This window comes from Nipponia nippon, unplaced genomic scaffold (assembly GCF_047370975.1).
Source record: "Nipponia nippon isolate SJK-2023a ecotype South Korea unplaced genomic scaffold, ASM4737097v1 scaffold_4, whole genome shotgun sequence".
In the NCBI taxonomy this organism is placed as follows: Eukaryota; Metazoa; Chordata; class Aves; order Pelecaniformes; family Threskiornithidae; genus Nipponia; species Nipponia nippon.
In genome coordinates this window covers 30,165,119-30,179,330 of record NW_028262358.1, presented here as the reverse complement: position 1 = coordinate 30,179,330, position 14,212 = coordinate 30,165,119, and the positions used below count along the sequence as shown (strand labels likewise).

Below are 14,212 nucleotides of genomic sequence, written 5' to 3'. Positions count from 1 at the left end.
ACAACAGAAAGCATTAATGATGAGATACAGTTTACCTGTACATGTTTTATAGATCTACATTTACTGTTTCTTACTATTAGTGGAAGTTGTATATACTCTTTATACAGCATTTCAGCCCTGGCGTAGAAGCACTATGGACTCACAGGCCCACAAGTGACACACCACTCACTCTCCTCTAGAGTCACGTTTCTTAACTGCTAAGTTGACATTATGGATCACCTTCCTAATCATCTTTTTTAAGGAGATAAACAATGCACTGAATACTTCTCAGCCTACTGAATGGCCTTGGACTCACCTTAGGTGGGAACACAAAGCAGCTCTCTGCAGACTTCCCCACACACAAGCATGAGACTATAGGCTGGGCATCACTACTCTTAGCCCACGGTAGTTAGGCAAAAGCAAACCCTGCTGCCATCAAAAAAGCGTGTGTGTTTCTGTGAGAAGTACCCACCCACAAGTGAGATAAAATGGCACAAACTGGATTCCCTTAAAACTTCTCACACACCCATTAACAGCGCAAAAATACTCTGATGGTGTGGTTTTGAGAAGAGATAAAGTGTAATTTAAGCTATACCCTACTCAAATTTGGCTCACCTCACACATGGTGTATGGTGCAGAAGACATGTTATGCCAAAACTGAAATTACTCTGTGTACATGCTAAAAAAAAAAAAAAAGCAACGAAAATTTTACTAAAAATGCAAAACCAAATGTTTTGTAAATTCCACTTCTTTCCCATGGTGAAATTCTCTTGTGTACTATTATAATTTACTAAGCTTACTGTCGTTCCAAAAAAAAAAAAAAAAAAAAAGAAAAAGAAGTTGTATTAAAGTGCTCAAATGAATTCCAAATAGAATCATTTCCTGCAGCTAGAAAAGAAGCTGCAGAAGAATCAAATTTTACATGCAGTTTCCTTTTTCCTGACTCTTCCTTTGGGGTGCGTTAGTTGTTTACTTGTAAGAGCAACACCTAACAAACACAGCATTAAATGTTCTCCCACAACCACTTTGGTAAAACAGGCTTTCTTTAAATAGCTTTTAAAACAGTTAACTAGCATAAATGAGGTATCCTGACAGCTACCCATGTGAGCATTACATTTCTACTTATTTTAAAGATAGGTTTTATTTTTACAAATTCATTTTTATATTGAACCCATTAGAGGCAAGCAGTGAATAGTGCTTTACTGCTCTCAAATACAAAAAGCACAAAGGGTGCTAGGAGAAAGGGCCAGTGTGTTCATTTAGGTCATGTACTCAGGTCTCTCCTGTCCAAAAGGGGGACCCCACACCAGGTGTGAGGATGGTCTTGAGACCTAGGTGCAGAGGACAGACAGAAAGAAGGGTCACAGCACATGACTGCAGGGTCATGCTACAAACCAATCAGGCACATTTCTTCCAAGGGCTGCTGCCACAAGGCAGGTTACCCTTATCCTTCCCTTTCTCCCAAGACAAAACTAAACTAAAAGCCACAATTCAGCCTTAACCTGCAGGATTTCATTTAAAGCAGCATTGTTCAATTATCCTGCTGGATAAGGAACAGTACTCCATTCCCACAAAAGCTGTAAAATTAAGAATGCCAGATGAGGAACCAACCAGCATGATGTTAACACAGCCATAGTGCAAAGCTTATCCAGAGATTCTGTGGACCCAGTTAAGTGTTGGGTCTACTCCAGTTCTGTTCAAAGTCTGCTACCCCCTTTGCCCTGTTCGGATGACAGTGTTCCTGTCTCCTCTGATCTCTGCTAAAGCACGGTGTACAAGACAGACAGACTTGCCAGGAAAGTTACTGGCAAAGCACCTGGTAGATGTTCTGAAAATTCCTCCCCTCGAACATGCCCCAACTGGAGAAACACATTTTTCTCAAGAGGGAAAGTGTGCAATACGTAGTTTCAGCTACTCTGTCCAAGACATATGAAAACAGTACCTAAAAGGCCCTTAGCTCCACCTGTTATCCTAAAAACCTCCTGTCTGCACATGATCACATCAGGACTAAAATCTTGAAGTTGAATTTTACGCTTGGCTACACTAAGATGTTTCTAACACAGTGAACTACTGGCATAGTTCACTTTAAAAGCCCAATATGCAGGCATGAGGACCAAGGTAAATAAAATCAGTACAAACCCCAGCTTGCCCTCACCTATTTCATGACGGCAGTTGCAGTGAATTCTGGCCACAGATGCTGACTCGGGACTATTCCCGGGGTTGTCGAGGCCTCAGTTGGTTACAGCAAAGCAATCCATGGAGCTGCAGCTGCAGCACTCACTTTTATACATGCAAACTAGGAACAAGCCCTAGCTTTGAGAGGGTGTGAAAGAGTCCTGTTCAGTTTGGGTGCTACATCACAAAATAAAAGTCTTTCCTGTCTGAAAGAGAAGCATTTAGACTCTTCTGATTGATGCTGGAGGAGTAATTTCTCCTATGGGCCCTTGATGAGCCTGGCTGCACTGCTAGCCCGACTTGAAGTTTAACACTAAAGGGACTAATGCGAACAATGAATCTTCAGTGAGCTAACCAGGCTTTAATAATCCTTCAAGAGCAGCTAGCAATAACTGAGCAGCATAATAGCAACTTTCCCAAAACCGGGTCATCATGCTGGAAACAGGGGCCTGTGTGTGTGAGAGACAATGATTACAGTATTTAATCATCAGCTTCACCGTTCCAACTATTCTTGACCACACTGTCTACTTTTAGACAATACAATGATCGCGGTCAATGCATTCATACTGTGTAGCAGTCAACAGGAAATCTAAATTTAACATACACAGCACCCAGATTTCTGAAAAACCTTATTCTGCCAAAATTTCATGTATTTACATGACTTCTTGACTGTATGATATACGAGACATCACCAGATACCACTCTAACTTCTAGTACTTCAGGAAATATTTCCAAAGAATGAGTCAGTATCAGTTCATTTTAATTTCTTATGATATGAACTGCCTGTAGAAACCAGCTGGGAATTAGAACATAGTTACTACTGCACATATTCTGTGTATACGCATGTATAATAATACAAGTAAATAAAATATTAAGTTTGAATATAAATATGTATAAATGTATATAAAAAGATACCATAATATAAATAGTATAAATAACATTGTTCCATGCTTACCTACCATTTTATTCTACCTTTTTACCAGTTAACACTTACCATTAGGAAACCTTTGTCAATAATTTTATATTTAAACTGTATTAACATATTTTAGCACTGAAGTAGCCAAAAATACAGGGGCTAATTTAGTATTCTGTCTCAGACATGTACAAATCTACTGAAGCAAGGACAATAATGAACAGAATTGGGCCCTAAAAAGTTCTAATTTGACACTAATCAGTAATAAAAGGCAATGCAAACTTGTGCTAAACAGATTACACCCCTATAGCAATATCTGCATAATGGCTTTAGCTGCTTAGCAACGAAAGTACAAGAATACCAGATAAAATGGATTATAAGCTTTGATTAGTCCCAGATGAATGTAACAGTGGCCAGTCAGTTAGGTTAATTTGCACTGTATATCATAAATGACACTCCTCTGAGCTATTATTACAGAAGACATTTACTTTTTTGTACAAATACATGTAACAGAAATATGACTTGCTTTTACATTACCAAATACAGTTTTGGTCACATACTACAGTGATTCTTCTTAAATTAACTTAGAAAAGATGAGTTAAGGACATCGTAAGCATATATTTTGCTGTTTTACATTTTCTTAGACAAATAAAACAAGCCACTTTTAAAATGTAACTCCGTTTTACACCTTTTGCAATGTTCCACTTTTCCATACTGATCCTTGTACATTTTAATAATATTGTACTATTGGACTTTCAAACCCTCCTTGGAAACATTTAAACACAAGCCACGAGTAGCAGAAGGACCGATTACTCTTGATTTTTACAGAGGGCTCTCATGCAGAAAGAGGTTCAGAGATGTGCCAAAAATCACAGAGGAACATCGTGACAGCTGAAACTGAAACAAAATCTCCTAAATCTTAGCTTTATAAACACCAGTCTTCTAGCATTACCCAGAGTGTGCTAGATATAGCGCAAACGCACAGAAAGGAATAGTACCCGAAACACAGTACTCGATCTAGGATAAACCAGTAGTAAGCCACTAGGTAGAACATAACAGTTAAGGGATCAACACAGCCTTAATAGGGCCAGTACAGCCTATTCCTAGGTGTCCTTCAGTTCCGCCACTGCCATGTGGCTGATCTCTACCTTATAACACAAGAACACAGGAAAGAAGAAGCGGTGAATGGTCTTGCAGGTCAGCTCAGGAGCTATACTATAAATAGATACGCTGCTTTTAACATGCAGACAATTGTAAGGAAAAAAAAAAGTTATTATGGGTGGGATAAGTCTAACTATTTACCTGTAGCAACTGACTTTCTGACTTTCTTTATCCTTTATTTAATTACTTGTTTTCTCTTATAGAAAGGGCTATAATGCTGACTAAGGGTACAAGTTACACAACTCTATCATTCAACAGGAACATTGCTCTGTACCAATAGCACTCTCTACTATGTCTGTGTACAAAGCAATTTTGTTGAAGATAGTACTCTGAAAAGAGCAGGAGAGCACTAGTTCCAAATCTATCTAATTTCATGAAGTTGGATAAAAAAGCAAATGGTAGATGTTAAAAGCAGTAGCTCTCTGGTCTTCTAAATTTATAATGAATTACAGTAATAAAACTTTCACTGTCTTAAATAATTTTAAAACCATTTTATTTCTAAAGTATTTATTAGGATAATTCATTATAAATTATAGGGTGTGCACATATATGTGTATGCATCTCACAGGGGAGAGTTCTAGAAAACTAAGTACTATGAAGAAGGTTGACAGGGGTGTAAGGAGGAACAAAGGGAAGCTGGTTATACCTTTATTTTGTAGAATCTCAACTTTCCATTAAAAAAGACTTTCATTTTCACAGTTCTGAAACTTCCAACTGTGAACGAAGTATCACAAATACGAGAATGCCTTCAGAGAAAATAGCTCTAAAAATACTTAACCCCCCCTTTGCCAGCCACCTGACTGAAGCATTATCAATAAAACCTAATGTTGATACTGTTCCATAGTTGATCACTGAAGCATGGTATGAGGTTAGAGTGAAGAGGACACTGGAGAGGTTGGAGTGGAGAGGATACTGGAGAGGGCAATTGGGCAGCATCAGCATTATTGTCAGGTATGATACTCCTTAGTAAAAACACAAGGAACCAGCACATAGAAGAGGAGAAAGAGAAGATAGGAGGAGGAGTGAAAAAAGAAGGTAAACAGTAGTAGTCCTGAAAAAACATGACGTTTTCTCAATAAAGGACATAATGAAGTCCTGAATAAATCAAAGATGATGATAAGCAAAGGTCAGTTATTACAAAAACACTGTACCCTGTATGCTAGGCCTTGGGCAAGTTTCGCTATGGGAGTGCCGAATACAGAATGCAGTATTCTTCATTTATATCCCAGCTGACAGATCACAAGCAAAACAGAAATCAAACCTCTGAATACATTGATAGATGCATTGACCATATTCTGGCAAAACAAGAAGGGAAACGTTGCCATAGTACAGGAGTATTGAAAAATACTATGCAACTGTGACATGGTTTTGTAAGATATGCTACACTAAAATCTTGTGACCTCATTCCACATGAAAACACGCATCAACTCAGGTTCTGCCAGCAGATTTTACATTCTTTCTAATGTGTAGGACTGGGTTGCTGAGTTTATACCTCAAACTATTGCAGACAGAACATCATACATCAGCTTCACACACTTTATCCCAAGCTTTGGAACAGAACCTAGCTCTCTTGACTTCCAGGTCACTGCAGAAGATCACAAAACAATCCCTGAAGTGCAATATTTGAATATATATAATTTTAATATAGAATGTTGATTTTTTGGGGAGCTCATTTTTTGATGAGCTTAAAGCAAACTGTTTTGATCAAAGCTAGTTTTTAGATTAAGAAGGAACACGAGAAATACCAGTCCCAAGAATATCCCTTTAAAATAAGGAAGCTAGATAGGACTGCTAAAAGTAAATTCACATATGTAGGGCTAAAAACACATTAGTGTATAAGGTATGCTGTTATTAGCCATTTTTTGGCATGACTTCTGAATTCCAAGATAGTTTTAAATATGATCCCTTACTTATTGTGATAATAATACTATCATTTAGTAAATGTTACCAATGAAAAGTCTGCTTCATGTTAAAAACAATACTGAAGCATACTTACTGTAAAAAGCCTATTGGGCAACTTTTCTGCAGTGCCTTCACCTACCTTCACCTGCTGAAGGAAAACATTGCAATATATATACAGTCAAACTCATACATTCACATTTCTGTGGAAGAGGAACAAAGCAAGTAATCTCATTACACAAAGTCAACCTCTGAGTGCTTTGACAATGAATACGGAGTCAATCTTCCCATTAAGTCAGGGTGTATACGACAAATATGCTCTACTTGAAATGTAAAATTTAATTCCAGCATGATCACTTCAGGGACCAGTTCTGCGAAGTACAGCAGCCATGGCACGGCATACAATTGCAGCGTAAGTAACTAGACACTACTGTTAAGACACATTTTAAACTCTATTGTACAATAGCCTTTGTCTCAGTAAAGCTATTTTAACCACAGACCATGTTTGTTCGATCAAGGTTTTCTACTTGCTTTTCTACCGAACCGAGCAAATCATTCAGTGACTAATTTACTCAGTACGCTTTCATTTGTTGTCATTCATAAATAACTTAGAACTTTAACAGATGTATTCCTTTTGCTTTACATATGTTTTGGGTTTTTGTTTCTTTATAAAGAGTTCTTTGCAAATTGTTCATTGGCCATGCTCAAACAAACCCCTTCAATTTTTCAACTACTTTTAATTTGATTTGGTATCACTAGGTATAGAGTTTTGGTTGTTTGATAAGAGTCACTAGCCTATGACTTGTAACTATAAATCACATAACTATCAGCTCCTCTGAGTTCAAGCAAAGCCACAAACTCTAGTTTCTCTCTGGTCAAGAGATCTGGGAAGAGAGAAGATGGCAAGAAGAATTTCTGAATATCTTTCTTTGATGAATGGCTTTGGAGAGCAGGGAAGAAAGCAGAAAGCACGATACAAAAGAAGGGAGAACAGATGAGAAATACGAAAGAAAAAAATCTCCAGGAAACCAGAGAAGTAGCAGGAGAACCTTCTGCCATAATTCTCTTAATGCAAAAATGATCTTTACTGATGTTCTGCCACATGATTCACATCAGGCTGGCAATATATTTATTGTGCAGTCTGCCTTAGTCCTGAAGGTCCCACTCTGTTCACAGAGTTTACCCCTCACTCCAGTACAATCTTTTTATCACCTTCTTCATCTAAAATAATATGCTCAATTCTAGTTATAGATTTTAAAGTACTACATTAAAACATTTAAAGACTATGTTCACACATATATTCAAATGAAATGAAAGTCTGAACGCATGAAACATCCTCTGTAGGCATAAATTGTACACACACCTTCCTAGGCTGTTTTTTTGTATCAACTTCAAAGCATATAAAACACTAATGCATTTTCACTATTTTAAAAACTGTATAAACATGTTAAACATTTGCTATTTGCATATTTGAACACACTATTATCTTGATCCTAGTAGCCGTTTTCCTGTGGCTTTCCCACTGCCCTATTTATCTCTCCTGACAACTTTGCTGGAAGATCTTTTAGTCACAGCTTTTCTGTAATTCCACACATATAATTATTGCAATTGCTCATTGGTGCCATACATAGTTTTGGTTATAATATGTGAATATGTAAGTATTTACACACGCACACACATAGACTCATACACACCGTTAGTTAACTCTTAATTTTGTTCAATATGCTAATTTAATTATTCATTTAATCTGCCAAATTTTTCCATTAAATTGACTCAGATACTCCAATGTAGTGTCTTATTGAAAGGAAAGAAAAAACCCAAACTAGCAGTTTGAAGGAATTTGACTGATTTTCAAGTGTTTTATTTAAAACATACATATATACTAACGTCTGAAGTTTTTTCCCTGCAGGTCAAAAACTCATCCCATTGACATGAATGGCATATTTAGTTCAACAGGCAAAAGTTCAAACCCTAGTGCTGTGAAATAGTAAACATTTTATCAGGGACTTCAAAAATAATGGATGCTTCTGTAAATTCAATTATATATGATTGGTATTCTATCTGCAAGACAGATTCACCTTGTAGGGTTTTTTTGTTTGTCCATAAAGCTTTCTAGACAATCAGGCAAAAAACTGTCAGCTCAGCTGAATGACAAGAGAGAAATAAGGGACTAAAAAATGAAAACCAGGAATATTCTGTGAACACAACTGGTTTCAAGCACTTAGACTGACTGGATTCAGAAATCCTAGAGAGTCAGCTAAACCCTCCAAACGTTCACTTATGTTTAAGCAGCAAATCCAAAACGTGCTATGAAGAGGAATTCTGTCTGAAAAATTACTAACAAGGAACACACCACAGGAACAGGCTCTCATTATCAGCTCTCTCTGCTTTTCCTTCTCCCTGCTCCTCAGGCACATGGGAGGCATTAGCACTATAGGAACTTGCTTGATAAGCAGCATACCTATTGCCTCTTTTGAACTTTTTGTATACTACACAGCACAAGAAAACTGAAAAGATGAGTGTTCTACCATAATCTCATTTCTGACACAATCATTTTAGAATTTTTACTCTGAATACTGGGTGTTAAAAAATTTGTACTTAATTCAACAAACAATACACCATATTAATGTACAGAAGAAACACAGAAAATGGTACCTCAGTAGTTTTTTTGTGTTTTATGCATGTGGGGTTTTTTTAAATTTTTTTAACTTATTTACTGCCATCTCCTGGTACTTACAAGGTAATAGTATTTACGCTATTTAACTGCAGCCAGTACTCCTGTTCAATACCACTGAAATGGTGAACTGCCAAAAACTTCTCAGAAATATTTTCAAAATATTGCTGTACTTTTTACGTTTCTGTCTTTTACTCTGGAAATAGTGAATATTGTTCCTTGGGCGATAACTGGTAAAAGGTTCATGTAGCTTACCTTCGTCTGGAAGCAGCAGTAAAGTTGTGTTAGGTATGGATGTTTCCGTGCTAATGCCAGAATTCTCTTTTCTGTCATTGTACAGTCTACATCGTCATCTTGAAGTATAACATCTTTCTTCAAGACTTTCACTGCGTATACTTCATCTTTTCCTTTTAGCTCAGCTAACATTACCTAAACCAAAATAGAAACTCTGTTTACATATGAACAACAGATACCATAAATGCAGGGTTGTATATGAGTTTAACTGCACTGGAAATATAAAGACGGTTACACACTTGCCTGAATGAAGTTGTATGTTTATAAAATTAAGAGTAAAGTAGTGTAATTTTAGAAAAAGATACCTCTGGTATTCTTAAAATTTGAAACAGACGGTATCTATTTTGTTTGTTAGTTAAGAATGCAGAAGATAAAAAATTGTTATCCCCTCATTCAAATATCCTAATGAATGCCTATTAATGAGATCTCAAAAACTAAAAAAGGAAGGAAGTTGATACAGAACAGAAATTTATTTCCCACTTTTATCTCCTACTTTTGGTAGTGAGATTTGTGTGTGATGAACTTAGTATAGAATCTCACGTACCATTCTGGTCACTTTAAAGTTGTTGATTTTAACTATCACTATTGTTTAAGGTTCAAGTCCTATACTCTGTTTAAGGTCAGTTCTGGCTTGGAGCCAGGGTAATCTTCAGAGAAAGAATTAGAAAACAGGCAGACAAAAGAACTGTTTCAGCTCTGTCCTTCTGCATCTGCAGTTCCCGTATATCAAGGAAGGAAGAGTGTACTTGTGAAACAGATTCACATTTCAGTCCTCCTCTGATTCCATGGTGCACAGCACTGTGAAAAGAAAAATCTATAAGCCCTGTAAATAGAGCAATGCCCCTTTCACCCTCATCAGTTCCCTACTGTGGGAAGGTATCTGGCAAATTACATCTTTGCTGCATACTAGTATTTTGGGCAGCTGTCTAACCCTCTTGCACTAGTCGTATCTGAGTGGAAATGCTTGAGTTCTGCTTCCTCCAGCACTGAGCGCACCCACCGAGGAAAAACAAGAATACAAACTGTTCGGCGAAATAAGTAAACTTGAACTGGGTATTATCTAGAAAGGGAATTAATTCAGAACTCCACAGCATTATTCCTGGGCTGATCTGTCCTGCTTGACCACAACTAATTGTCTTCTTGAACAGTATGTATGTAACTGTATGTATGTCTTCATTACCAATATCCTGAAACAGTGAACCATTAACATTGTGTTTCAAAAGGCTTGACTCTAGTTAATGAAGTGAGCTAAAGCACAGAAAATGCCACCTGATCAGGAGGCTGATGTTCCTGACCTGTGGGGTAAAAGCTGCTTTCACTCAGTGGGTAAAGAATGGAAGGAAATCCCTGGGGTGGAAGGACTTTCTGAATGTCATTATGAATATTTTCAAAGCAGTACAGTCAAAAAAAGCCTGCAACACCAGGGAAAAAAAAAGAAAAAAGCTACCTACCTTGCCAAAGCTGCCTTTCCCTAATACTTTGATGAAATTGAACTCTTCAAGGCCTATTCGCTTGGTCTGGGCCTGTTTGACCTCCCCATTTTCACCATTCTCCCCAGGCTTGTTAAGCTGGTTGTCTGTTGACGTTGTAGCTGTTGCCCTGTGTTCCTCTCCCCGATTGTCAAATGATAACGCTTTCCTAATGTTGTTTTCCAGCTCTTTGATTTCTGTGGAAATGTGAGAAAATGTGTTCGTTTTAACCAAACATCAGAAAAACAGCCTGTGTTAGTCTGTATCAGTTTTGGGAAAGGACATTCATCATCTCTGAACGCTGTGTAGAGCATTCTGTGGTAAAGAGTACATATTTAGCAAACTGCTTCTCCACCTTACAGTAATCAGCCAAAATCCTGCTCTAACAGGAAGGGTGGCCTTTTAAAATGAACCTAAGAGAATGACATATCCAAAACTTGACAGATAAGTCAGAATAGTGGCCAAATAGTTGTTTTAGTGATTTTGGGTGTTCCTGTACTACAGAGAAGTACTTTGTTTTGAATAGTCCTATCTTCCTGCAGCACTTACTCATCTTCCTGCCTCAGTATTTAGAGTTGTATCTTCAAAAGTTCAAAGGATAGTTGGGTGTCCCAGTCCTTGAAGTCAACATGAATGGAGCATCTTACTCAGCTCCAGCTGTTACCAGACGCCTGCCAATAAAGTATTTGACCACTTCCTAATGCCACTTCAAGCGGCAATTGTGTAGATCTGCTAAATGGTTCTGAAGGTTTCTCAGTGCTAAACACAGTGAGTCCTGGTGACTAACGGACCTCAGAGTCTGCCTCAAGCTCTTGCATGGTACTTCTGCCTGATGGCCTTGGAAGCAACAACTTTACTGGACAGCTACAAAAGTGAAATTTAAGAGAGAATTTAGACAAATTCTTTGTTCTTATTTTAAGCAAAACATCAGATATTTAAAAAATATTATTTAACCAAAATGCTGTCTGTGAAACAAAAAGGTTGACAAATTTAAATCTGTTCTGGACTCAGAGTCTTACAGTACTTATTACCATGGAGCTTTGGAAGTCTTTTCCGTAAAAATAAGGGTGAGAAATTTCTCAACTGTAAATAATTTTCAAAGAATTTGACACAAAAGTATCCATCTTCCTGTGTCTTGGTGTAAAGATTTTTCATTCATCAGTTTACACACATGATGGTACATAAGATACCTTACAGACTCCTGATTTTTAAAAACATCAATCAGATCAGATTCAAAAAGTGCTGCTGACATACACATTCTGTCAATGAGGCTGCTCAGCTCAATGAAATCAGGTCATATAAGTGAAGATTAAAATATTTGTCTCCAAATCTATGCATGAAAAGAATTACTGAAAGGAAACACGGTTTTATGAAGCCTCTAGAGACCACACAGACACACTAGCATAGCCTAACTGGACGGAAGTTTTTATTATCACAAATGTTCAACATGGAATTGCAAGGAGACAATTTTATCTCAAAAACTTATTAACAGATAGAGGCTTTTCAGATAGATAAAGTCTCTCTCAAGTTCTCTGGTACTATTTAAAATGTTCTCACTCTTACAATAGAATATATAACCTCCTTACATAAAGGTATTTGGTTAGGCAAGGACTCATCTAGTAAACTTAACAACATTTTAAGATGACTGTTTTATAATTTTCTCTTTAAAAGCCACTTAACAGATTTAAACAAAATGAGTAGACATTTTAAAAAAGCTTCTGCAATTCATAACTAAGTGCTTCATTTTCTGATGGTAACTACTTCATTGATTTTGTTCTACAAAGGCTGGGGACAATAGCTTTTTTACTCCTCATAAAGAAGGAAAATATGTGACAATAAATATCAGTTAGGAAATAAAGAGAGATGTTCGACCTTGATCACATGGAGAAGTTGGTGCTGACTTTGACCTATCTTCTTCTGATGAGGTACTTCCAGGAACTGGTTGCTGAGTCTCTGCACCTGCAATTAGCTAAGAACAATTCCAAAAGGGGTACTCAGCTATGAGATCCTCCCGTGCCAAGAGGAAATTTAATTTAACATTAATTCGCAAGTAGAAGTATGAAGGAAAGTGAAGATGTTCTACCCCTATAGATTCTCACTGGCAGGACCTCAACCATACGGTAGATGGCATCACATCAAATGGAGACCATAATACAAACAGAGAAAGAACTGGCAATTTAAAGAAAAAGAGGTTCTTAAGATTAAATAAATGTAATAAGCATACCCAGTGAGTGGGAAAGTTTTGAATAGCCACCTTGAGCCTGTGTAGAAATCTATCCAGTAGATACATTTAACTAGAACAAGCATCAGTAAGCACTGCAAAGTAACTCATGCAATAACAATGTGACAACATCTTTTCCCAGGAGTCAGAGATCAATTCATTTATTCCTGAGTTTTCTATGTTTCTGTAACATTTTAAAACAGTGTACATGGGATCCAAGCGTGCAGTAATCACAAAAATTATAATAGGAAAATGAACAGAACCAAATGTCAATGTTTTAAGAAATTACGGTAAAATTTGCCTATTTCTATAAGTCAGAACAGCGGGGCTGTTGCCACAAATAGAGATAGAAAGCGTGGCCAAACTCTGATCCAGGATACATATTACAAATCCAGAATAACTCCATCAGCTTTGGATATACTTGGGGTGACCTATGCTTTTAACTTCTAGAACAGCCTAGTTCCTCCTATAATAGTGATGATAGCTCTGGAACTGTCATCTGGCAAACAGCTCCTCTTCATGAGAATCAGCACATTGGCTCATTTATCATCATTTACAACGTTACGGAGTAGTGCTGTGTCTCAATCAATCAATTATCCAATGTCAATTCTGAGCCAAAGAGACATTTATGCTTTTATGAACTGTTGTGTCAGACACTGTCTCTCTGGCAAATCTCCTTCCTCAAAATTAAAAAGGGGAAATCCTTCCAGACTCTATACAGACTCTAGGCTTGCAAAATTGTAGCAGGTCAAAATACATTTCATATCAGAATTCAGAATAGATTATTTGCACTTCTAACTCAAAAGACAAAGTCTTAGTTTTGTACTGACTTAAAAAAAAATTCTTGCCGAAGTCAAGTGAGTGGGATTGAACCCCAACTGGTAAACTCACAATACAGCCCTACTTATTTCTTAAGTGACACTACATAGTAAAATTACCTTTTTCCTCCTTTGCCCACTATTAGTGATCTTATCTGGAGTGACTCCAAGATCTGCAAGAACTTTAGCTATGCCTCTAGCATCTACTCCACAGTTTGGTGCCACATTTGTTTCACAGCGTCGATGTACATTCATCTTGCAAACTGAAATGAAATGTGAAGTAATAGAGTAGAGTAAATTAAATACTACCTTGGCATGCATTTGTATTACTTAAATCAGACCTTATTGGACCTACCAATAACTTTTTCAAACAAACATAATTTCAGTAGAAAAATACTTAGCTGGATTTGCAGCGACACGTGAATGCTAATATAAAATTATTAACCTAGTTATCATTCTTTTGCTATGATAATGCAGAACAGTGCTTTCACACAGTACCCAGAACAGACACAGGAACAAATGAAAATATCTAATGATCCTGTATATCTTAAAAACAATTTGAATTAGAAGAAAAGTCCTTCAGAGCTTGGATTTTAGCAGTCCACTTCT

The 14,212-nt window shown here is 37.1% G+C and overlaps 1 protein-coding gene across 1 annotated transcript in view; it reads right to left on the bottom strand.

The window, feature by feature from the left end:
* PRKCE (protein kinase C epsilon) overlaps window positions 1-14,212 on the bottom strand; it is a 299,488-nt gene that overhangs the window by 92,817 nt on the left and 192,459 nt on the right. The window contains exons 7-10 of the mRNA XM_009473002.2: window positions 13,724-13,866; window positions 12,437-12,533; window positions 10,547-10,761; window positions 9,057-9,230 (exon numbers count right to left, since the gene is read on the bottom strand). Of these exons, the coding sequence (XP_009471277.1) occupies window positions 9,057-9,230; window positions 10,547-10,761; window positions 12,437-12,533; window positions 13,724-13,866 (629 nt within the window). The remainder of the gene's footprint in view (window positions 1-9,056; window positions 9,231-10,546; window positions 10,762-12,436; window positions 12,534-13,723; window positions 13,867-14,212) is intronic.